This window comes from Coloeus monedula, assembly GCF_965178545.1.
Source record: "Coloeus monedula genome assembly, chromosome: 14".
In the NCBI taxonomy this organism is placed as follows: domain Eukaryota; kingdom Metazoa; phylum Chordata; class Aves; order Passeriformes; family Corvidae; genus Coloeus; species Coloeus monedula.
In genome coordinates, this window is record NC_138794.1 from 5,593,990 (window position 1) to 5,619,282 (window position 25,293).

The window sequence follows — 25,293 nt, forward strand, 5'->3', positions numbered from 1 at the left end:
CGGTTAGTAAAAATGCTGAGATCTAATTCGTTTTGCTTTGGTGCTTGGAAAAACAATTTTTTTTTTATATATATATACACAAAGGTGGGTTTGTCTTTAATATAATTTTTTTTTCCTTATATGACAAAAAAGCAACAAGAAGAAGAAGAAATCGACTCTGTTAATATAAGTGTTCCGTTAAAAATCTCTCTTTCTCGCGTTCCCCCTCGGTCTCTCGCCCCGCTCTAATGGGTGGGTCTGTGCACGGCGCTGCCGCTGGGTTTCGACCGGCTCCTGGGGCTCCTCTTGTATAGCCTGCTCTGGTAGCTGGAGGCTGTGGAAGAGAAGAAAAGGCACCTTGTTGGCAGGAGCCGGAACAGAGAAGCTACTTGTCCCACGCTGGCCGGCCCGGCCGCTGGCTGCCTGGAAAAACACGGGCAGCCGCAGGCAGCGCTGCCCGGGGGCGGCTGTGTGTGCCCCGGCGCCAGCCCGCCCGCACACGCACAATCGGCCCTTCTCTCGCTCTGCCGGCCTCTGCTTCACCCAGGGGACAAGGTGCCCGGGGCTTGGCCAGAGCCTGGGCAGGAGCATCATCTCCACGGCTGCTTGTCCCAGCCCTTCACTGCGCCCAGCCTTCCCCACCTCACCCCCTGCGCTATCCCTTAATCCCGTACCCCAATATCCATTAGTAGTGGGATGTGCTCAGGGCATAGGAGGGGAAACAGCCCCGTCTGGCTGGCAGGAACAAGGTTTCTGCCTGATCTTTGCTGCCAGTTTCCCTGGAAGCTGGCATGCTCTGGTGTGATAATTGCAGGAGGGTTTGGGTGGAAGCGGCAAAAGCTGGTTGGGAGCAGACCAGGTCTCTTGATCGCTGGCGGTCCATGTCAGGAACAGCCTGCAGCTCTCCAGATCCACAGCAGAGCCAAAGGAATCAGCATCTTGGTCGGCACCAGGCAGCCGCCCTTGGACACCTCCTCCATCCCTCCTGCTTTCATCTCCTCCCTGGGGCAGAGGCTTGTCCCTTAAGCCCATATCGGCTTTCCCTGGCTGTGGGACCATTGCTTAATCTGCCTTATCTGGAATTGCCCAGCTGGACCAGAACCTGGCAAGGAGGCCACTGTACAGATGTGATTTGTCTGAAGCCAATGAAATTCTTGGGAAGCTGCAGGCAATCAGGGATGGGACAGGGGTGTAAGCAGGCCTGGGAGTGGGCTGGGACACCAGTGAAGAAGGCTGGCTGCCATCAGCTGGAGGCCTGACAGGAGGAGGGCCAGGAGCCCAGCCCTGCCCCTCAGCTTGTATCTGCTGTAGGACTCCTGTCTGCTCCCAGTGCAGGGGGACACTGGGGAAGGGCTAGGGGGACCATAGCTCTCCCCTCCTATTCTCTCTGTTGATGCAGTTGGTGCCAGACCTCACCTTTTCAGAAACCATTTGTTTTTCTTTCTCTGAGTAGCCTGGGCCATTGGTAAGCTCCTTGTTGCCCTTTCCTGACTCTGGAGCTGCCCATACTCTGCCTTGCTGGGTCTCCAAGGCAGTCCTGCAAGCCAGGCTCTGTGGTCCACAACTACCCAGAAGATGTCAACTCCCACGGCCCCATCATGGGGGAAACTTCCAAGAAGTCAAGGGAACCATGATGCCCCTTCTGCCTGGCTCAGAGCTATCCTACACCCTGAGATGATGCCCTGCATTCCCAGCTCCTTCTCCCAGCTGCAGGGAGGCATCAGCCCTAACCCAAAGGTAAAGGGACCAAGACATACGGTTTAGGCAGGATATCCGTGGCTCCTCCCACTGCCCATTGGGCTGGCACCGGATCGTGGGCACGTGGCGTTGGATGTAGCCTTGGTCGCACTGGTACCGCACCAGGGAGTTTATTTCGTAGCGCTCCTTCTTCCGACCGAAGGTCCTGGCATTCTCCACCGCAGGGGGGTTCCCGCAGGCCACTGCAGGAGATGGGCAGAGACGTGGAGGGTGAGTGAGAGAACAGCTGGCTGGCTGAGCAGGCAGCTCACACCCAGGGCAGGCTGGGCACGCACAGCCTCGTCACTCCTCCGTGCATAAAACCTTAACTGCCTTTGAGATTGCCTCTGTCCACAAAGCTTAGGGGCAGGGGGATACGGAAATTCTGTGATTTGAAATTAAGCAGGGGTCTGCCTCAGTGCTCCATTCCTGCCTCCTGGAGAGGCTGTGAGAGCTGAGCATCACAACAGCTGCCTGTGTCTGTGTGAGGGCACAGAGCTGGTGTGTGGGAGTGATGCTGCAGCCAGGGTATGACTCTGCCTGGGGATGTTGAATCTTAATGGCTTGTCCTATTTATTTTCAAGTCCTTGTGAAATTTTCTCCTAGATCCTCGGCCAACTTCTGTTTCTAATTCCTCCCATTTCTTTGACCACCCTTTGCAGTGACAAAACCCACGTTCATGTGCACTGGGGACTCTGCTCCAGACCCACAGCTACCTCCTGAGCCCCCAGTCCTTGCCAGTATGGCACAGGGTGCTGACCTGTTCCTTTCTTGCAGGTGAAAGGGAGGTGATAGTTGCAGGGAACGTCGTTCCATTCGCCTTTCTCGTGCCAGATCATCACAACGCAGTCCTCGCCCGCCGAAAAGAAGTTATCAGGTTGGTTGGGCCGCCAGTTCTCGTATTGCTGCCAAGAGAGGACAGTCCTTGGTCTAAGGTTGGGCCCTGGTCTCTCTTACTCCCTCCTTCCTTCTCACTGCCACCTCTCCCACACCTCTCTCCAGCCTGTGGGTTGCCAGCACTGCCCCTACACTGGTTATTTCTGTTGTGTTGGTGCCCAGGACCCGACCAGCTTTTCTAGAGGCTTGGAAAAACCACGAGCCCTTCAGAGTTTAGGGTTGCCTCTACTCAATGCCCAACCCAAGCACTCAACCTGTAACCTGTGGGGCCCTTCCCACCCAAGGGGAACCTCCTCCCCCCACCAAAACCTGGCGCCTGCTTGTGCTGCGGGCTGCGGGCTCACCAGGGAGTGCCCATCGGACCAGCGGAAGTCGTTCTCCACAGCTCTGTCACTCAGACCGATCCACTGGTAGTCCTGTGCGTGACCTGGAAGAGCAGGAGGGGGAGAAAAGTCATGGTTGTCCTACACTGTGCTGGAAGCATTTCTTTGCCATCTCAGCTGTCCCTGGCCCTGGAGCCTCTGGGTCATTCATCTACCTCCCAGTCACTATTCCCTGACACCCTTTTCCTTACATCATGTTTGTCCAGCTCCCTCCTCACTCAGCCTGCCATGAGCATGGATGCACCCACACAAGGATGAGGCGTTGTTAGGATACATATGAGCTCCAGTGGGACAAATGGTGGGTTTTACACCACTTTGGGTAAATCTGCCTGTAGAGTCAAAGTCCAGTGGTTGGACCCATGCCCAGCCCCAGGCTGCCCTCAGCACTCACTGTTCACGAATTCTTGTTCCTCTGGGGTGATGATACTGCTCAGGTGAGCTTGATGTTGTCGGCATCTGGTCTCTGCATCCATCCAAGTCTCCCTCTCTTCAAAGTGCTGGTAGCAGTGGCCCTGGAACTTGGTCCAGCCTTCCTCGCAGTTTGCCAAGTCTGAAACACACAGAGGAGGGCCGAAAAGGAGTTGGTGCATGTGTCTGAAAGCTTTCAACTCACCTTTTAGCAGCTCATGCTCCCATTGCATGGGACAATGCACCGTCACTTTCGCTAAAAAGCAAACCCTGACACTGTTGCCTGTAGGAATTCCCTGGGGAAACTTTCAGAAGGCATCCAAGACACGCAGAGAGGGCAGCCTGTGTGGAAGACCCTGTGCCTGCAGTGACACAGCCAGTGCTACTGGAAAGCTTGAATGATACAGAGTTATTCTTGGGAAATTCAATCCCTGTGTAATGTTCCTGAAATCAGCTTCTGAGGAACTGACTAAGCGAGAACACCTCTCTTCCCACTTGTGCTGGCCTGCAGTTTTCTTGCTTTGGAAAGAACCCCCTCCAAACCCCATATCCAGATGTCCAGAATCAACACATATGTGTTGAAAATGAAAGAGGGGACCACCAGGTGCGAGTGGGTCCATCACTTGGTGTGATTCTGGAGCTCTGGAGGAGAAGCAAACCGACCAAGATGGGTGAAAAGAGATGGAGATAGAAACTTACCATAGTGGAGAGAGAGAATGAAATCTCAATGAAAAAGCTTGGAAGATGCTAAAGAAGTGCGAACATTCCTCAACTTTTCAGAAGATCTTTTACCATCTGAGTAATGTTCAGGAACTGAACACACTGACTAAGAAAAATAAAACCACAGATGGGGGAAAGTGGAGATAAATGGAGAAACCATCAGGAAAGACCTTCAGCAGTTCCCATGCAATGCAACACCACACATCTGTCTGCTAAATGTGACCGAGGGAAACAGAAAATGAAATGTGTTTAATCTCAGCCCTTCAGATGCCTGACCTACCATCCTTTCTCAGGCCTTTGCTGCTCTGAAAGTGGTGGGCTTCCATGAGTCCTCATGCCTGTCTCTCTTTTCAGTAAGGTTTTCTCTACTCAGTTTCTTTCTTCTTTGTTAAACTTGGTAGGTCAAAGCACTAGCCACCTTCAATCACACTAATTCCTCCCAATCCACCTTTTTGGTGTTCTTCCAGCTGGAGATTGCAGGCCCATCATAGATGTTGGAGTGGTTGGTAGTTATCTGAGACATTAAAAGCATTTCCTGCCTTCTTCAATGGATTAAATGGGTTATCTGGAAGTAGGTGAAGCTCTAAGGATTCTCAGGTTTTGCAGGCAGATCGCCTGCTCAAAGTTAGCAGAGCATCCTTGGGGCAAGGATGGTCTGTCTCATGGGAAGATGAAGATTTACATTCCGCACAAATTTTGGGGCAATGGCTTCCTCTTGCATCTCCCAGGCATCAGAGCTCATAATTCAGAGAAAAGAGTAAATTAAATCTGGCTTGGACCACCCAAGATCATAAGCAGTCACAGGGTGGAAAGTCTCTGGGTGGATTACAAGGATCTTCAACAGCAGGCATCATGGATGGGTAAATTGAGAACTGATGAGGTTGCATTAAAAAAGTGATGTTAAGACAGCACAATTCCTGCCCAGAAGGTTCAATGATCATGAGCCTTCTCCTTATGGTCTGCTCCACATGTTCATGTTTGAAGCAGAAAGAGATGTGAAGAGAGGAAGGAGAAAATCCAACACATATTATTGTTACTCATGCCAAGGTGAAGAAGATACTGCAACCTTATTTCTCTTTTGTTTGAGCAAGGAAGGAGAGCTTCCCCTCAGCTAAGCTGATAGAAGTTTGGACTTTCATCAGCTTTAAGAAAAAAACACAACTCTTTTCTTTCCTTGTAGAAATAAAAAGAAGTATTAGTGCAGGTCAGAATGCCTAATTTTGATGGAAATGCAGGTTGCTTCCCGTTTTCTCAAAGATATATTCCCTGCCGATTTTTCCACAGGAAGCCATGTTGTGGAGATGACAAAAATGTCATGCTGTGTCAAATTGGTGGAGATTCCTGGAGTGAATGAGGCTTCTCTCAGCTGCATCTTCCCCAAGAGGAACACAAGCATTTTTCATGGCTCAGTCGAAGCATCCTTCCATGAAATTCCAGTCTAGCAGAGAAAGTTTGCCTGAGGTGAAGACGTACTCAGAAGGTTCCCTACTGTTACAGATGAACAGAAAGACCCTCGACCCAAATAGATACCAACTTCTGTGATCAATGATCTATGTGGAGATTCACCAGAGAAACTTAAAAAAGAGAAAGCTGGAGAAGACACCCGAAGCTCCTGCTTAGGAATCTTAGAGGACATGGTGCTGTGAGGAACAAACTTATCAAAACAGATGTGCAAAAGCCTCAAAGCTTTTCCCTCGCGTGTTTTAAGCTGCTGTTAGAAGTTAGCTTACTGAGATGAGGGCAGCACTGATGGGAGCACTGGGGATCAGCTTTTTTTGGGGATAGCATGGGAACAAGGTGGTGCAGCAGTTAGTAGGATTAGCTGAAGCCAGGGAGGCCGTACCGATCTCACACAGGTCCCCTCCGTAGCTGGGAAGGCAAAAGCATTTGAAAGAGTCGATGCCATCAGCGCAGGTGGCTCCGTTCAGACAGGGGCTTGAGTGGCACACATCGGTGTCTGCAAGAAATCAAGGGCTTCCATTAGGGCTCTGGGCAGGCAACTCCACCAACAGGAGAACTTGTTTCCTTGCTTGTTTAGGAGGGAATATCAGCTGCTTTGGGGAGACTTGGGAGGGTTGTATTTTATAACATACTGCCGCTGCTGCTGCTGGAAGAATGAAGGCAAGAGACCCAACCCACCCTGAAAGGAAGATATTGGATTTGTGATGGTTGAACACCACTCTGAAGATATCAGAACAAGCTCAGCAAGGTGTATCCAACACACAGCTCTTGCTGTGGGAACTCTTCCTTGTCTGCTGTCTCTGCCTGATGCATCAAACATGCAAACCTGTGTCCACGTCTCCACTAGCTAAAGGTCTATGAGGAAGAATGTGGAATTCTCATAAGTGATGGAAACATCCTCAAACAGATCTCTGTCTCCTAACCAGACTGTGTTCCTGGTTGTCCATCCTCACTAATAGTTTCTTCCTAACCATAATTTGGATGAAGGTCCGCGTCAAGAAATCTCTTGTCAGTGAACATGAAGAAAGTGAAGAGAAGGAAAAAAGTGGGTTCAAAGGTAGTTCGGAGACCCTCAACTTTTTCTCTTTGAGGATCTTAGGCCTGGCTATGGGCACTTCTTCCTTGGCGAGGGATACTGGAGTGCAGTGCCATTTTCTCCAGACCTGTCCCCACTACGTGCTCTTTTCCTTGTGATGGGGATGGAAGAAGCTGGTACATCTTTTCCAGCTGTGGACTCCATCTTGGTGGAGAGAGCTTTGGAATCAGAAGAAGGGTCATTCAGAATGGAAAGATTTCAGATACATTCAGCTCAGAAACAAGGAGGAAGCCTAAGGAAGAAAATGTGAACACATCCACTCTGGTTGGATTAAATGATGCCTGGTTAGATCCTCATGCAGGACAGCATTTCTTTCACACTCAGGAGAAATGTAAGGCTTTAAAAGTGATGACTAACTCTCCATGCTTTTCTTGTGGATGACAGGGTTAGTAAGGAAACCTTCAAAGATGATAAACATGCTGGCTGTGGAAATAGCAGAGCAGAGCAGCGACTCCCCAAGATCTGTGTTCATCTTCTGACTGGGCTGTATTTGGTTGGAGATTGTTTTCTTGGAGCTGAGGCCCAGCTGCTCAGTGTCCCCAGGCACAAGAGAGCAGATGGGTGTTATACCCCCTGTGGCTGTCTAGCGACTCAGTGGCCAAGGTCTGATATGTCCTCTAAGAGCTGACATGTTCTGTAACGTGCCTAAGTGATGGAAAAAATCCTTTCTGACCTTGGATGGTAAATCTGTGCGTGCTTTGGAGCAAGGAGATTGTCATCTTTATTCCAGGCTGTATCACTGTGAGCAGTGAAATCATTCCTCAGATGGCTGATGAGCCTCTTACTCCAGTTTTGCAGTTCTTCTCTGAGAGAAGGAATTTTTCACTCTGGATTGCTCTTCTAAATGTCACGAAAGCTTTCTGGATTTCTTTGTTCACTGCAACATGAAGAGAACTCCTGTTTCCATGATACTAGTAAATACTTTGAGACTTTCCAGAACAAAATGGGAGTCACAAGCCTAGAGGAAGAATAGAGGAGCTGAACTTGGCTGAGTATTGCTTATTAGTCACACTTGGAGTTCCTAGAGGATAGAGAGCATAAAGAAAAACGAGGAATCCTGAGGGGTGATTGCAACTCAAGAGGCCCTTTGGGCTTCCCGACAGCAGTGGCAGCAGAAGTTCATGTTGATTCCAGTGGGCTCCAGCTGAACACGTAAGGAAAGGCTTTCCTTAATTCGTCAGGCTCCATGAAGTGGAAAGAACACTGCAGAGGTGGGAGGGAAGCACACACGAGAGCTAAAGCTGAATGTTTAGTGGGGGATAATGAGCCTTCAGCTGTCTTCAGCCATGTGGAATAAAACTTGGCGTGTCCAAGATCTCTTCTGAGATGAAGGAGACCTGCTGTGTTCTGCCATCCCTAGTCTTGGAGGAGGGGGGAGCAGGCACACGTGTGCAAAGTCATTGCCACAAATTTCCAGCTAGGAAATAAGATTGGAACAGTTTCCTTTTACAGATATCACATATAATATGGTTGCACATATTATATATGCAGTAAAAACAAATCTCTGATTATAATATATATGTTACATATCTCTCCATACATACACATATGTATTTTTATCTATGACACATAGAGAAAGGGTGTGTACTTGTAGGTAATGCTGGAGAAACAAACAGCAAATACAAGTGAGACACAGACAGGTTTTTTTCCCCAAAAATTGTGCTTCAAATGGCTGGAGAGAAGATGTTTTAAACACGTGATGATCATAAACACCAAACTCCCCTTCTGCCTGTTGGGCTGTTGAGGCAGTGACCCTCTCTCCACCTGGATGTAGAATCACCTCACCAAGCTGATATCGGAAAACTCAAATATACCTGTCAGGTTGGAGAAAGTGTTGCTGATTCTGGTCCTCCCAGAAAATCTGGATCTCAGAGGTATTTAAGAAAGGTCTAAATGGTAAAATTGGCAGTGATGTTGCCTCTGGAAATCCTGGCAAATTGGTTTGTGGGTGTTTCTAGGATATTGCGTCTAAGCCACAAACGTGATGTACAGGAGGTGAGAACTCCATTTAAAAAAAATTTTGCATCTATCAGAAAACACTTAGCGATTTTCTTCACAGCCTTTTATATACTATAAGTGTGTCCACTTCCACATTGTTGAGAGCTAGATGAGGTCAGCAAATCACTGCACACCTCTTCAGCCGGCTGCAAAGCCTGCAGCACACAAGGTGTGCCCGCTCTGCTCAGCACGGAGCGAGCCCCCACTCCCGCAGCACTGGCTGCCAGGTACCTTGACACTCAAGGATCTTAGACACGAGCTATTTATTTGCTTGGGTGAGCAGCCATCCAAGCAGCCAGCTCTGCTTTGCGATGCAGCTCGAGTGCTTATCAACTGACAAGGAGACAAGACCACTTCTATTATTACCCTGCGCTAACAAAGGACAGCGACAGTCGAGGAATGCAGGAGGGAGGCAGCCCTCGCTTTCAAGAGCGGGAGCTGTGAAACAAAGACGGGGAGAAAACGCCAAGAACAGGAAACCCTGTTAGAACATGTTATTAACTCACTCCTTGAGGATAATGCAGAATTAGCAGCTCTTCTAAAGAGGGTTCGTACTGCACTTACTATGGCCCAGAAGTTGCAAAAATTCCTCAATTCTACTGTCACAGCAGTTTCTATTTTTTGCTACTAACAGGACCCAAGGTCTAACTTTTAGATTGTTTTTTTTTTTAAATAAATCAATTAAAACAAAATGGCCAATGTAAACCAGGTCTTGCATCTGGAAAATGTAAACTGTTGGCTGGAGAAAAAAAGGGAGTTACACAGCTGCAATGCAAAGTTTGAATTTCACCATTTTCTTCCTAAGATTTCTTCTCCATTGCCAGATATACACTATATTTAGTCAGAAAAAATTTCTTTTGGTGCAACTAAAAACAAGAGAAATATTCTTGTCCACTCTGCCCATGGTGGGGGGCGAGGTCTGAGCTAGATCATCTTTAAGGTCCTTTCCAGCCTAACCATTTTATGATTCTATAGTTCTCCCAGTGCCTTTGGAAAAAAATTTGTTGCACTGGATCATGGAAATTGGGAAGAGAAACCTGGCAGAAATGAAAGAAAAATAGATTGGCCCTGGTTTTGCTTAGAAGGGAAATGGCATGTACAAGTGAACATGCAGTGTCAGTGGTGAGAAGGAAATGCTTTTAAAATTCTTCATCTCAAGCTGAGACAACAATACCAGAAACAATACTACCATTTCCTAAAACAGTGCAGTCTGTGCATTTCTCTCCATGGCTGCCTGTATGGAAGATGAGCATTAAACAAGGTCAGCTTTGTGTTTAAAACATCTACTAAGGAGAAGCAGCTGGTGGGCAGAGAGGATGCTATCACCCAAACCCTGAACAAACTATAGTTTTCCTGAAGCTGTGAGTAACAGGTTTAGTAACACACCCTACAATATTTCTATACCCTCCTGTTTTTGTTCCACAGAGCAGAAAAAAAGGTCAGAGAGAAGGGCAAGGCATTTTCAGGGTGCCCAAGAGTGCCTGTTGTGCCCCTCACCCTTTCTTCATAGGCCTCTTTTAAGTGCAATTATCCAAACAGGGAATCAGAGACCAACTAGATAATTATCTCCTAGAGATTGAGAAAAAAAGTAATCCAGGTACAAATTAAATTTGCTTTTCAGAGTCTGCTGGGAAGTTTGAACTACTGATCTGATAGCTCAAACATCAAAGAAAAACATTGGAGCAATTGTAGGGTGACTCCTAGAAGAAAAGAATAGGAGGAGTTGGAGAAACCAGTTCTCTCACATTTTAAGTTAAATGCTAGTATTGAACATCACATAGCCAGTTGCTGACTTACAATGAGCAATTAAGTCATTAAAATAATTAACTACAATAATTGAACCGAAGTCTCCATGCAGCAGAAGGGGCAGGAGTTGCTGCAGCTTTAAAATCTCTATTCTACTAAATATCATCGAGTTTCCAGGAGGACCTGTTGATCTGCTGGAACCTTCAATTTGTCCAATGCTCTCATGGAAAAAGAGCTCAGAAAACTTGGATATCTCTGTCTCCTAAATATTATATGCAAAAGTAAATGGATGTGTAAATAACACTAGTCCAAGACTGTAGGTTACCTCTGCAGAGGACGGTTTTTTTAAACAAATTAACTTCTGGTGCAAAGCAGACAGTGTGTCCAGGAGACATCCAAGCATCTGCTCAGCCACAAAGGGGTCTGTGCCTCTCAGCCAGGACTGGTACCTCCATCTCCTTCTTGAGAGCATAATTTGTGTTCCACATTGGGTGAAGCATTCTGGATCAGGTGAATATTTTCTTGACTTTTTTTTCTGGATGATTTTCTCTGGACTAACAAAACTCAGTCCCTCCTACTTCCATGTGGTGAAGTATAAGGAAAGCCCATTAAGACCTTTCCTCATTTGTATTCTAACCTTCTGCTGTGTGGGGCTGTAGGCAACAGACTTCATGGACTTGTTCACCAGAGACAAGCAAAAGTTGACATAAATAGATGCCATTTCAGCACATTTCTCTTTTCCCCCACAACTGGAGCGAAGTTTTTACGTCACTGACTGGCCAGCGTGCTCCAAACCGCAGCCTTTCACTGAAGTGCCAGCATGTTCTTTCAGCTAATAATTATTTATCTTCAAATGCTACCAGAAGCAAAAAGACACACTGAGTTGGCAAAATCCTGGGAGAGGAAGCCAAGCCTATGGACAATTCTTTCAGCCTGTGGGGTCCCTGTCCTCATGAAGGAATCAAATGCTGACTGAAGACATGTACACGCACAGCCTTCAATTTGGGTAAATACTAAAACATACTGGCACTGCAAGTGTTAATCTTCAGTCTTCCGGCTCTGGCTTTTAGAGATACTTTTAGGCTACAGAGCAGAATAATATCATTCTTCTTGAATCATCCCATTAAGAGGACTGCTGGATCTAACTGGAACCCTCCAACGACAGGCCCAGAGGGCAAAAGCCACATTCCTTCCTGTTCCTCACCCTGAGCTCCTGCAAAGCTGAACCACCCGTGCTTTAATGCCAGTCAAAATCCATTGCACTTCATGGGCACCCATTGCATCCTACAAACCCTGAGCACAGCACAAGGCATGGATATAAGAACTGGTTTTTTTTTGCAAGAACTGATTTTTTTTTTTTTTTTTGCAAGAGCTAAGTTTCAAGACTGGGAAGCTTCAAGTGAAAAGGCAGCCACAACATGGGAAACGGCATTTTGGGTTCTTCCTTGTAGACTTTCCATGTTCAGAATCCCCAGGGCTCTGTAAAAAGTAACAACCCAAAAAAGGAAACCCAGGATTCTTTTTCTGCTTCTTTTTTTTTTTTTTTCTTCTTTTGTCATCTCTTTGCTGTAATTCTCTAAAAGAGGTTTGCCTTGTTGCAGAGGGGTTCTGAGTTCATGGTCAATACACTTTTTTGCCACCTGTATGAGCTTCCTTCATACCCTGACCTGGACTGCATTTAACCCTTTAGGGACATTGTAGTAAAGTTTACCAATAAAAAGAGAAGTTTTACCCTAGAATATCTTCTCTGGTGGGAGTACCAGCTGTACACGTGTACTCAAGCCCATGTCTAATTTATGAAGCGTACAATTAAACTTCATGCAGTTGTTGCTTACCTCTTGTCATCTGCTAAGAAACCCCAGCTGCTTCATTGTCCTGTCTGTGACTTGCAAATACATATATTCCAATTTCAGAATATTTTTCAAGATTCTTCACACATGAGCTGCTGAACACATGGTTTTCTTTCAAAATACTTCACAAAAATGTTGGCTAACAAATGGTCTGAGGAATCTGGCAATCGCCTTGTGGTTAATTTTTAAAAAGAAAAAGCAGTGGAATAAAACCATTTTTTGAGGCCAGTATTTAAAAAAACTTTTTTTTTTTTAAATTTTTACTGATCCTTACTGGCTTCCTTCCTCCCCCTCAGTGCTGCCTTTGCTGGCTTATTTTTGTCTCTGGGCTTGGACGTGGCAGTGGGCACGGCCCAAAAGCAGAGCCTACTTTTGCAAGAAGGGTTTTTGGGTCCATAACTCCTGCACCACCCTGCTAAGCCCTGGATGCTGTGCCAGGCTGAACAGTGCTGTGGGAATGACCCTGCTGACTTGTCCCCACCCACTCCTGCAGCATCCTCGGGGCAGCTGCTCAGCCCAGACAGAGGGGAGCGCAGATGTGCTGTGATGGGGCTGAACAAAGGTTTGTGATTACCTGTGCTCTCAGAGGGAGAGAAGTGATGAAGAGGGAAATGCAGTGACTCATTGGAAACGCTTTGGGGATGGAAATGACGTTAGAAACCAGGCTGAGCTTCACAAAGCCCTGCACTTACCGACCCTAACTGAGTCCAGAGCTAGCTACACTGAACGGTGTAAATTGACCCAAAAGAAGCAGTTTAGGAGGTAATGTGGGAAGGGGTGGAATTGATGACACTTTTGCTGGAAGGAGCTGTGCCAATCTCTTGCCACATACATTTTGTACCATACTTAAGCAACATGTGGCCCTACGTGAACATGTGGCCCTTTGAGAAATGAGCACATGCAGGATGCTCACACAACAGCACAAGCATTGATGGCTCTCAAACGAGGCTTGTCCCCAGGTGCCAGCTCCTGATGGCAGCAAAGGGAAACCAAGCTGTGTCCAGGGATGCTGCAGGACATCCTGTGTTACCAGGACTGGGCACCTCCCTTGGCCAAGAGGCACAATGTCTTGCATCTTGTTTTTCTTCTCGCTGCAGTGCACTAATGCTTTCACAGCATGTGAACTCTGCTCAGGGAATGCTCGTCAGAATGCCAGGAGAGTGTTTTCACCATAAATGGTTAATCAGGCTTAACTATTGTGCCTGTTTGTACTTGGCAACAAGGGGCCCAACCAAAAACAGAGCACTAAATCACTAGAAAGGCAGGGTGGAGGGAAGGGCATTTATCAACAGAGTTGACAAAAGCTAGTGATGCTCTGAGCAGTATCTCACATGTTTATCCCACTCTAGCTGCAGAGAGCAGCATAAGACACAGACCAAAGGGTGGCCACATGCTGAGCAATACTTGGGGCTATAGGCAGCAAGACAGACCACCATGGAAAGAGAAACAGAACAGGACTGAGACTTGCAGCCCATCTTTCCCAACTTCTCAGCTGCATGCAGGGTTGGAATCTCTGGCAGGTGGAGCCATTCTGTGGAACACTGGAACAGGCTGCCCAGGGAAAAGGTTGAGCCACCATCCCTGGAGGGATTTAAAAGACATGTAGAGGTGGCACTGAGGGACATGGGTTAGTGGTGGACTTGGCAGTGCTGGGTTAATGGTTGGACTCAATGATCATAAAGGTCTTTTTCAACTTAAACAATTCTATGATTCTACGATCATGACCTGTGGAAAACCCCATGTTTATGGGTTTCCATCAGAACAAGGTTCTGCTCAAGTCTGCTTCTGTGTTAGTGTTCTCTGCTGTATAAAAACCAAAAAAGGTGACAGCTATGCCCCCTCCTTCCCTTCCACAAAGCTTTCCTTTCCATATGAGACATATGTTACCTTCTGTAGTGGGTCCTAATGCGTCAATTGCTTCTTGTGAGACTTGAGGCAGGGCAGCAGTGGTGGTGGCCAGCAGATGGGGATTGTCTGGAGCAACAGCTGTCTCCGTCTCTTGTCCTGACACCGCAGGAGGGGAAGGCTCTATTTCAAGCTGAGCCTCTTCAAGGTTCCTGAGTCCCTGTGCTGGTTCAACATCTGGAGTCCTGGTACCAATTACAATGTCTGGGACAGAGGTTTCCCCTGAAAAGCCTGTGATCGAGTGTGTCACAGCTCCAGATGTTGCGTCAGGAACCTCCTTCTCCTCAGGAGTACCAAAGGGCTCCCCACTGGCCAAAGATGTGGCAGCTGTTTTAATGTTAGCAGCAGGCATTGTAGATGCTTCCCCACTGGTTTCAGGGACTGTGGATGCTTCTATGCTGATCTCAGGAAATGTTTCACCTCGGGCTTCTTGACTTGTGGGTGTTCCTATGCTGATTTCAGGAAACGCAGAAGTTTCCCCACTGACTTCTTGAACTGTGGATGTTTCTATGAAAATTTCAGGATAGGCAGATGTTTCACCCCTGGCTTCTTGACTTGTTGGTGTCTCTATGCCAAACTCAGGGAATGCAGATGTCTCCCCACTGACGTCATGGACTGTAGAAGTTTCTATGCTAATCTCAGGAAATGCAGATGTTTCGCCTCGAACTTCTTCACCTGTGGATGTTTCTATTCTAATTTCAGGAAAAACAGGTATTTCACCACTGGTTTCATGGACTGTCGAAGTTTCTATGCTAATTTCAGGAAAGGAGGACATTTCCCCACTGATTTCATGGACTGTTGAAGTTTCTATGCTGATTTCAGGAAAGGCAGAAGTTTCCCCACTGGTTTCATGGACTGTTGAAGTTTCTATGCTAATTTCTGGGTAGGCAGATGTTTCACCCCTGGCTTCTTGATTTGTGTATGTTTCTATTCTAATTTCAGGAAATGCAGAACTTTCTCCACTAATTTCATGCACTGTGGAAGTTTCTATGCTGATTTCAGGAAAGGCAGATGTTTCTCCACTGGTTTCGTGGACTGTCGAAGTTTCTATGCTGATTTCAGGATACCCAGATATTTCACCCCTGGCCTCTTGGCTTGTGAAAGTTTCTATTCTAATTTCAGGAAAAGCAGACGTTTCCCCACTGATGTCTTGACTTGTGGAGGTTTCTATTCTAATTTCAGGAAATGCAGATGTTTCCCCACTGATTTCTTGTATTGTGGATGTTTCAGTGCTGCTTTCAGGAACCGCAGAGGTTTCCCCACTTACTTCTTGACCTGTGGATGCTTCTATGATAATTTCAGGATAGCCAGATGTTTCACCTCTGGCTTCCTGACTTGTGGATGTTTCTGTGACCATTTCAGGAAATGCAGAGGTTTCCCCACTGATTTCTTGAATTGTTGATGTTTCTGTGTTAAATTCGGGAAATGCAGATGTCTCCCCACTGATTTCATGAATCGTGGATGTTTCTACACCAGTTTCAGGAAATGCAGATGTTTCCCCACTGATTTCATAAGCTGTTGATGTTTCTAGAGCACCTTCTGGCAGAGCAGATGTTTCCCCACTTAGTTCGCCAGACGCAGAGGCTTCACCGCTTGGCCCCAAACTGTAGGGAAATGTGGCAGTTTCCCCACCCAGTTCCTGTGACACCGTTGGTCTTGTCACCACTTCTACTAAATCAGAAGTGACTAAAGTGACTCCTGGGAGCCCTGAGGCCTCCCCACTAATATCAGTCACTGCTGAAGACTGTCCACTTAGATCTGTGGCTCCAGAAAAGTCTCCACTGATGTATGGGACTCCAGACGGCTCTCCACTCAAGTCTCCTGCCCCTGAAGGAAACCCACTAAACTCCACAGCTCCAGACCCCTCTCCAGAGAGTCCTCTGTCTCCAGAAGTAAATCCACTGATTTCTATCATCCCAGATGGTCCTTCTCCCACTTCTTGCGCCACTGATGTCTGTGTTACAACTTCCACCAAAGTGGTATCCACAAGAGAGACAGTGGGAAAACCAGAGGTGAGTCCACTTTCCTCTCCAGACAGCAGACCACTGGTGACATCAACTCCAGAGACATCTCCGCTGCTGTCCGTCACTCCACTCGGATATCCGCTCATCTCCAGCACTCCAGAAACACTCCCACCAAAGTCTACCTGCCCAGAAGGCTCACCACTGATGTCTAAGCTCCCAGATACTGTGCCTGACGCATCTTCACCTCCTGAAGGCAATCCACTTGTTTCCAAAGTCTCTTTTGCTTCAGCTCCTATAATTGGTGGGGTTGTTGTCACTTCCTGCAGAGTGGCATCTACAAAGGTAATGCCAGAGGCTTCGCTGCTTCCATCAGTACCAGAGGGAAGGCCACTTAGGTCCACCAGGCCACTGGTCTCATGTGTTCCAGATGGTTCTCCACTGGCATCCAGTCCTGAGGGCAACTCGCTCAGTTCAGACCCTCCCGAGGGCAGCCCGCTGAGCTCGGGTACCCCAGAGGGCTCCCCGCTGGGCTCAGCTCCTGAGGGTAAGCCTTGGATTCCACCACTGCTGTCCCACTCAGAGGATGGGAGCCCTGACAGATCTCCTTCACCGCTGACTCCGATGGACCCTTTTCCCTCCTCTCGCCGTTCTGGCACTGCTGTTACAACTTCCACTAATGTGGTATCCACAAGAGAGATGGTAGGAAAACCAGAGGCGAGCCCACTTTCCTCTCCAGATGACACACCACTGACTAGCTCAGTGCCAGAGATTTCTCCACTCACTCCAAAAGGCCCACTGCTTTCCACTTCAGATGGCATCCCACTAATTTCTGGTATCCTTGAAATAGACACCGATATCTCCTCCTCTGCAGAAGGCAGGCCACTGATATCAACAACGCCCGAAGGCACACCACTCAGGTCTCCTGAGGGCAGCCCACTCTCTTCAGGTGGGAAGCCACTGGCATGCAGGTCTACTGATGGTAATCCACTCTCTCCAATTCCCGAGTGCTCTCCGCTAAGTTCAAAAACTCCAGAAGTTGGTTCTCCGCTTGTATCTGGGACTGCAGGTACCCACCCGGATGCTGAAGATTCACCACTGACTTGATGCTCTCCAGATTCAATCACCTCCCCTGACACTTCACTGATGGAACCATTGGTACTTGTTTCCTCTGGTACTATGGTAGCTGGAGGAAAAGCAGATGGACTCACTGGAAAAGAAAGAGCAAACAAAGAGAAGGAGTTGCAAAAATTATTTATGTCTTGGAAGTGTCCCAACCCCACGTCACCAGCCCTGTATGACAGAGGCTACAAGGAAGCTCTGAGCCCACCTGAGAGCAGTGACACATCGGTTGGGAAGACCTCTGTTCCCCAGGCTGTCTGATTCTCAGGTTGAGTGGCAGACTCCATCTCCACGGTCGCCTCCTCCCCAGAGGGCACCCCCTCCACTCCAGGGATCACTTGTGTTGCCAGCACATCTTCAAAGAACGGGGTGACTCCCTCCTCCTCCACGGGAGGCACAGCTGGAACAAAAAAGGCATTGCAGGTACTTCCCAAAAATTCACAATCCGAGATGCCGGCGAAGCGCCTCACCCAAACCGGCACCCCAACATGCCCTGCCTCCCTTTTGAAATCCCTTTCCCTGAGGAGACAGGTCTATGCACCCTGCAGGGGCTGGGAGGGTACCTCTGAAGCAGAAGGCGTGGTGCCGGGACAGCGGGTCGGGGAAGCCCGTCTGGTTGTGGTGCTGGTACAGGGTCCTGACGCCTGGCGCGTCCCCGCCGCAGGCAGGGCGGGGGCTCACGATGGGGTAGCGCAGGCTGCCGTCGGCCAACCAGCCCGCGTAGCACCTGTCCAGGCCCTGCTTCCAGGCGGCGTGGAGCTGGCCAACGGAGGCCAGCGTGGCGTTCTGGCTCTCACAGTACTGCTGGGCTTCTCGGAAGGTGAACTGCTCTGGCTGAGTTGCAAAGAACACATCGCCTGAGGGATGGGAGAGAAAAATGGGTGAATCCCTGCGTCCCAGCCATCTACAGACAGAGGTGGAGGTGTGGAGCACATTTTTGCTCTACAGCAGTGCTCAAGGGAAGGCGAGGATGTACCCTTGAGCCTGTCGATGTAGCAGTACACGTCGTAGGTCTCTGAAGCTGGGCGCATGCCGTATGACCGCATGCCTGGAGTGTTCTCTTTGTCTCCCACGCAGTTATTTCGGGGATTCACAATGGGATACCTACCAAAAAAAAGGAAGAGAGGAGGCAACCCGAGGTCAATCTTATGTAGCCAGGACTGAAAAATGTCAATGTGCTTGGGAGCAGGACATGAACGCCTCACTGTTTGAGGTGCTCAGAGCCCGAGGCAATAAATACAAATTTCCTGCTACTCTTCCTACACACCAGGAGGGCTCACTGGTGCAAGATGTATACACAGGTGAGGAACTGAGGAAAAGAAGTGGACAAGAACATGTCTAGTGGACACTGAGTGTCATGGACTGGAGACAATCTTGGGTCAGCAAAGCTTTAGATGCTGATGAGGAGAGTAGCAGGATAGACCAGAATAAAACCTCAATGTCACGGCTGAATAGTCATTTTGAGGGGTGTTTTCTCCAAGTCAGTGTGACTTTACCTGACTGTCTGGTCCCGCAGCCAGCCAGCGTCACACTGGTCGAAGCCAGCCTCGTAGGCAGCCTGGAGCTGCTGGGGGGTGGCAATCACGGCACTGTTCTCCAGGCAGGCCTTCTGGGCTTGGACGAAGGAGAAGGCGTATCTGCTGGTGGCTGCACGGTAGTGAAACACCACACCTGGGGGAAGAGAAGATTGAGTGGTGAGACAGCAGGTACAGGACCCCCCTGCACTAAGATGCATGACCAGAAAGGGTCTTCCAAAAACCAGTGTGAGAGCCAGGCCCTCTTAAAGTTTCTGTGGTGGAGATGCCTCATTCATGGAGTTCTGCTGCCACTGAGGGTGATGTTCTAGGGATCTATCTAGCCCTCCTCTAAGGTCTTCCTGCCTTGACTTTCCCCTTTCCTGGAGTCAGCTGCATATGGGAGAGCAGAGTGTGACCACTGCAGCCCAAGTCCTGGTCATCACATAATGGGGTGGCCAACAGCCTTGTCTCCCCTCCTGCCCTACTGTGGTGGAGGCGCTCAGCCTGTCCCTGACCCCAAACAGGCCTGTGCACCTCTAGGGACCTGGATGCCCTCTGGGATGGCAGAAACCCAGGCTGTTTTCAGCTGAATGGTTACCTCTAGAATGAGCTGGCCTTCAGTCTTCTCAGAGACCTGGTGACTTACCTGTGGGGGAGATGGGCTGCTCGGGGAGGTGACCAGCACCGGGGGCAGCTGTCACTCGCACAAGTTGATCTTCCACTGTGAATGCCGAGGCAGACTCCAGTCCTGGTGTGGCAGTCACCCCCAGGAACTCTTCCACTGAGCTCACCTCTGCTGTTTCGGTGGTACCAGCAGTGCCTAAGGCTACGGTGGTGATGGCAGTGCCTAAGTCTATGGTGGTGGCCTCTTCAGGGACAGTCCAGACCGCTGTGACATCCTCCCTGGTCACATTTTCCTCCTCTGTGGCAGCTGTCTCTACTGTGACAGTGGTGGTGAAGAGATCAGGCAGGGCAGTGAAGCCCTCATACAGCCTGGTGGCGGTGGGGGTGATCTCAATGGGCTCCAGGGTGGCAATGCTGCCGCGGGCCTCCTCCTCCGTGGCATTGCGTGACAGAGGCAGCTCCACCTCGGTCTGGGTGACAGTCTGGACAGTGAAAGCGCTGCCCAGCTCGCTCCCTATCTCGTCGATGAACTGCCCTGGGACCAGGCTCTCAATGTCATCCCCTGCATCAGGACACAAAGCAGCAGAGAGGACAAGGTCAGTCTGATGAGGTGAACTGCACTGGCGATGCTTCCGAGAGGCAGCTGGGTATCTACTGGCTCTGAGGGGATTAGGAAAATCATGAGAGTTTGGTAAAAGAAATGGTTTTCCTTCCTCCACTGTGGCTCTCTACAACGCCTCAGCACGCAGGGCATGGTCAAGAGGCACCGAGCCACCTCACGCTCCAAATCTGGTTCATCAGCGGGGACACTCCCCGCTAGCCTGCCAGTTCTCCTTGCCGGGATCACCTTGCCCATATCCAAGTCTGTACTGACCTCTAGTGCCTGCTGCAAGGAAGTTAAGGTGGACGGAGAGAGGTCGGGGAGCTTGGATAACCTCCGCAGCAGCTCTGTCTGAGCCGCGGGAGAAAGACAACTAGATCCTCACACACAGTGCGTGAAGCCTCACCAGGATCGTGATCTCCTTCTGCTCTGCCCAGGTGACGACTTAAGAGCTCATCCCATGTAAGCATCCTAACCCCATTGCCAGGACAGCCAAGGCCACTTGCTGTACCAAATACATTCAAACAGCTCCCACCTTTCCCCTCCCAAGTCACTTTCCTGCTCAAGTCACATCCCTTGGGTCTAGGAGAACGTGCTTAACATGGCACTGAGCTGACAACAAGGACAGTGGTTTACAGAGCAGCATGAAACAGAACTGTGAGGGCAGGTAACAGAGGGATGGATCTCATCTTGGATATGTAGCAAGGCAGGTCTTGGCTGGGGAGGGAAAAACTATGAGGCAATGCCTGGGTTTTCCTCTGATACTGCTTTCCCTGCTCTATGTACAACTCCATTTTACTGCTAGCTCATTTTAGCCAGTACCTTTCAGATCTCAAGGGATTCAGAGATTTCTATAAAGATGCTCAGACAAGGACTGACAACATGCAGCAGTTTCAGATGTGAACCCTGAGATAACCAGAAGGCTGTGGCTTGGTGGTCCAGTCCTTAACTTGGCCACATAACTAGGTACCTCCAAGGGTCTGGGACATGGATCTGGGCGCAACAGATCTGTTCAGAAGGGTTTCAACACATATTTAAAAATATTGTTATTTTTTCAACCATGGCAATCCTATTTGAATTGTTGGCCTCTGGCTAGTTGCCCTGAATAGATCCTATATTACTGTGTTTTCCCCTCTTGCTGCAAGAAGAAGTGTGCACTTAGAAGAAAGGGAGTATCTGGGATGCTCTTCACTTCCTAGGTGCAGTTTTGATCCACGATTCCCAGAGACTGCGTCAGTCTCAGATTTATCCCAGCATGGAAACTCAGTCACGCATCTGTACCACATCACATCTCATCACTACACACATTTTCAGGGTCAGACCTGCCCTCTTTCTCCTTCGCTTCCTTCTCCAGCATTCAAAGTCTTGTATATGAAGCACCTGAACTCTGCCTCGTGTCTCCAGGAGAGCTATAAAAGCAGGAGGGTGTGGGAGGATTGGAGAGAAGCAGGCTGTGTTACACCCACCTCCACAGAGCCCTCTATGCACAGGTCAAGCAGCCTTTCTGGATCTGCTTTCTATCTGAACACAAGCAGACGATTTTGTCCTTTGCCAAACCTGCTTTCTCCCTCTCTATTTATTTTTTTTTAAAACCCCAACAGCAAAGAAGCAAGAGGTTGTCTCAGGCCAGGGAGCTCCTGCTGGCTGGTGTGCAGAGGCGCTGCTTAGTCCCGCAGCCCCGAGCACTCACCGCTGTAGCAGATGGCGTCGTAGCGGGAGTCGGGGTGCGGGTACCCCGTCTGGTTGATGTACAGGTACACCGTCCTCACGCCCACCAGGTTGCCCCCGCAGTTGGGCCGTGCTCTGGAGATGGGGTAGCGGACGCTGCGGTCGGCCAGCCAGCCCGCGCTGCACATGTCCATGCCGTCCTTCCAGGCCAGGTACAGCTCTCCCGTGGTGGCCAAGCGCGCTCCCAAGCTGCGGCATTTCTCGAAAGCTTCTTGGAAGGTGAACTTCTCCGGGGCAGTGGCATAGAAGACTTTGCCTGCAATCACACCGTCCATTAGCACAGGAATTACCTGTAGAATTTAATCCCGATTCCCTTTCTATCCCCTTCCCACTCCTGAGAGTTTGGATAAGATGAAGAATCCCGTGTATTAGAGGTGAAATGCAACTCCATGTTGGTGACTTTGTAAACCAGAATAAAGTGATTCTTACAGACCAAATGCAGAGCGGAGCAAAACACAACACACGAGCTGGGGCCACAGGGCAAGAGGGAGATAAAGGACAATTGCAGTTCTGTTCTGCTGAACATCAGTGGATCCCTGTCATAAGTATGAGTGATTGGCACCTCTGAATGTCACACACTCAAATGGCTGACCAGGCAGGATGGCGTGGACTCTGGTGGAGGTTAGACGGACTCCACCCTCTGAACTGCATTAGTCATTTGACATTAAAATTGTCCAAGGTCTAATAAAGAGACTGTAGAGAACATCTGGCCTGGCCGGGGTATGTGCTTTTCCAGCTTTGACCTGTCTTTTCCCTAGGCCCATTGCCTCTGTATTTGCAGTTGTTCAGTCTAGGCATGATCAGGGCTCTGGCTGCTTCTGTGTCTAATGGCAACAAAAGCCACAAATCACCTTGCATTTGCTCTGCATAGCAGTAAACATCATAGGTTTCATCTGGCTCACGGACACCGTAGGTCCTCACTCCTGGAAATTCGTCCTTGTCACCATAGCAGCGCTCCCGGGGCCAGTGGATGGGGTACCTGAAGGAGAGATTGTGGATAAGGAGTAAGGGGCAGGACCCTGGCAGCCACAGGAGGCTGGGAGGGACCTGCAGGGCACTGCCCAGTGTGGTTATTTATGGCTTTTCCTGGGTTATGGGGAAGGGGAAGGATGATCTGCCATCCTGCCCTCACTCTGATCATCCTTGGAGCACTGACCAAAGACATCAGGACAAGGAGCCTCCCCAGTGGGGGATGCACAGCTTGGTCTGGTTGAGCCACATTTGTGCATCTTGGCACAGCACTAGTTTTGTTTAGGGAAGATGGAGGATAAGAATTGAGCCATTGTCCACTCAGTTGTCACCACCAGCTGAGGAGGGCAGTGGTCACTCTGCTTTCCCACTAGAGACTCCCCTCTGGCAGAGAATAGCTTGCAATCCACTACCTCCCTCTGCACACCAGCAGTTACAGCAGCTGCTATTAACAACCATTTTCAGTTGGTGGCTTCAGAAGTCCTTCCCTAATGACCCTGCTGTGGCTTTCCCTTCCCTGCATGGCTTCTCACCTGACAGTCTGATCAGCCAGCCAGCCAGCATCACACTGCTCGTACCCATCCTCGTAGGCAGCCTGCAGCTGCTCGGGGGTAGCGATGACAGCACTGTTCTGGACACAGGCCTGCTTTGCCTTCTCGAAGCTCAGGGTGTACCTTGTGGAGATTGCTCTGTAGTGGAATACGATGCCTGGAAAAGATGATGGCCATCACTCACAATCACCAGCCCCTCACCTTCCAGAGAAGGTACAAGAAAAAAGCAAAAATAAACCTCATCCTGTACAGTCCTGCAGTGGAAGCTGTCTCCCTGTCTTATACAGAAAGCAAAAACCACATAAAAGAGAAGGATTGTACAAAACTTTCGTTGTCTTATCCACCTATTACTAGGATAGGCTTTGCAATATGGCAATGGAAGTTTTTCCAGAGCAGCCCAATTCTCCAGATGAGGGCATCCCATCTCCTAAAATGTTTGGAAGAAATTAAAGGTCTGATAAAGGCTATGTTCCAGCTTTACCCGCTTGAGTAATAACCCAGTGTATCCAGTACCAACTCCTGCCAAGGATGTCATCTTGCTGTCTCTGTAACTCACCTTCTACCACAAGAGTCATTTTCTTGCCATATTCTGCCATGAGTCATTTTACTGGTTTGTTTAGTCTGGTCCTAGCCTGCTAAAATAAATGCTTGGCCCGTGGCTTCTGCTCACCCACCCATCACCTTATCTGTGACCTGAGAGAAAGGGTCATTATTCCTATGAGAGCAGTGCCTCCTCTACCCATGTACCTCTTCCTCCCTTCCACCCAGGCCAAGCAGCAACACACTGAGAGAAAAGAGCAAGGGCAGGATCCCACCTTTCACTAGGACCTCTATCGTGTCTTGTCTGTCCTCAATCCCGTACATGACTTCACAGCGATAAATGCCCGTGTGGTTGGATCTCAGCGCCTTGATCTCCAGCGTGGCATCGGTGGGGATGGCGGGGTAGTTGGGCAAGGAGATCGCCTCCCTGTACTCGCTGTTGAGCCGGATTTTCCCACCGGTGGCCACCAGCAGGACAACTTCGGTGCCGTTGGAGAGCTTGCTCCATTTGATCCGTGGGGTCAGCATGACACTGGTGTCCTGCTCCTCTGGGATGTTGAAGTAACACGGGATGTTCAGGGAGCTTCCCAGGGTAACACGCAGGGGAGACTGCTCAGGTATCTTGACTTCCAGGCCATCACTACTGTCTGCCAGTTCCCAAACAGAGCAATGGTTACATCAATAACACGTGTACTACAAAATATCCCCTGTTTCCATATGATCCAGGGCCTACATCTGCCGTGCAAACCTGTACCCACGTATTCAGACATGAGCTTTTTGGTCTAGTCTAGAAAGGGAAGTTGTAGCAATGACCACTGCACCATGGCTGCTTTGGAGATTTGGACCAGTGCTGGATATGGGCATGAAGGGAACAAAGGGCTCTGCTGCAGCATGGCTGCTGCCCACGTGAGATCACGCCTGATAATGTTTCAAAAGGGAAATGCTGAAATTCTCTTCGTTTCCCCACAAATCTGCCTTTGCCTGCAGCTATCTCCCTGGCTTCCCAAACACCAGAGCAGTGAGAGGCTGTGGCTCTCCAAACAGAGGAGCCTTGTGTGTGCACAGCACAGATCTTGGGTACACTTGTGTCTGGGGGCTGCCTGTCCTTGAGGGTGGGACCAGAGTGCTCAGTCCTGCTTTCCCATGGCCTAGACACGTACCTGAGAGCTCCACAGAGTCGGCTGCAGTGATGACTTGCAAACACACAAACACTAATAGTAAAGTGGTCATAATTTACCTGCAAGAAACAACACAGGGAGAAAGGATTTGTGTATGTTCACAGGGAGCTGAGTGCTGTGGATGCTGCTGCGGGGCAGTGCAATGCTTTCAGTTGCCCCTAAAGCCTCCTACACTCCTCACACCAGAAGGGAAAGCCCATCCCTGGGGAAGGATTCTGTCTCAAAGTGCCACTTGCTTCAGGAAGCAAGTCCATGAGACAAATAAATAAATAAAATAAATAAATAAAGATGCTCTGCTATGGACAACAGTCTGAAGTGTTAT

General features: G+C 49.2%; 1 protein-coding gene across 1 annotated transcript; it reads right to left on the reverse strand.

Annotated features, from left to right (window-relative positions):
- Positions 1–224: 224 nt before the first annotated feature.
- Positions 225–25,023, reverse strand: ACAN (aggrecan; the record flags this gene model as incomplete). Its single annotated transcript, XM_082290621.1, has 17 exons — positions 225–313; positions 1,737–1,919; positions 2,477–2,621; positions 2,958–3,040; positions 3,388–3,546; positions 5,968–6,081; positions 14,163–17,351; positions 17,472–17,663; positions 17,827–18,120; positions 18,240–18,367; positions 18,760–18,934; positions 19,427–19,966; positions 21,696–21,989; positions 22,585–22,712; positions 23,236–23,410; positions 24,069–24,440; positions 24,954–25,023. 17 exons carry the CDS (start codon positions 25,021–25,023, stop codon positions 225–227), a joined length of 6,330 nt encoding a protein of 2,109 aa, XP_082146747.1.
- Positions 25,024–25,293: the final 270 nt, after the last annotated feature.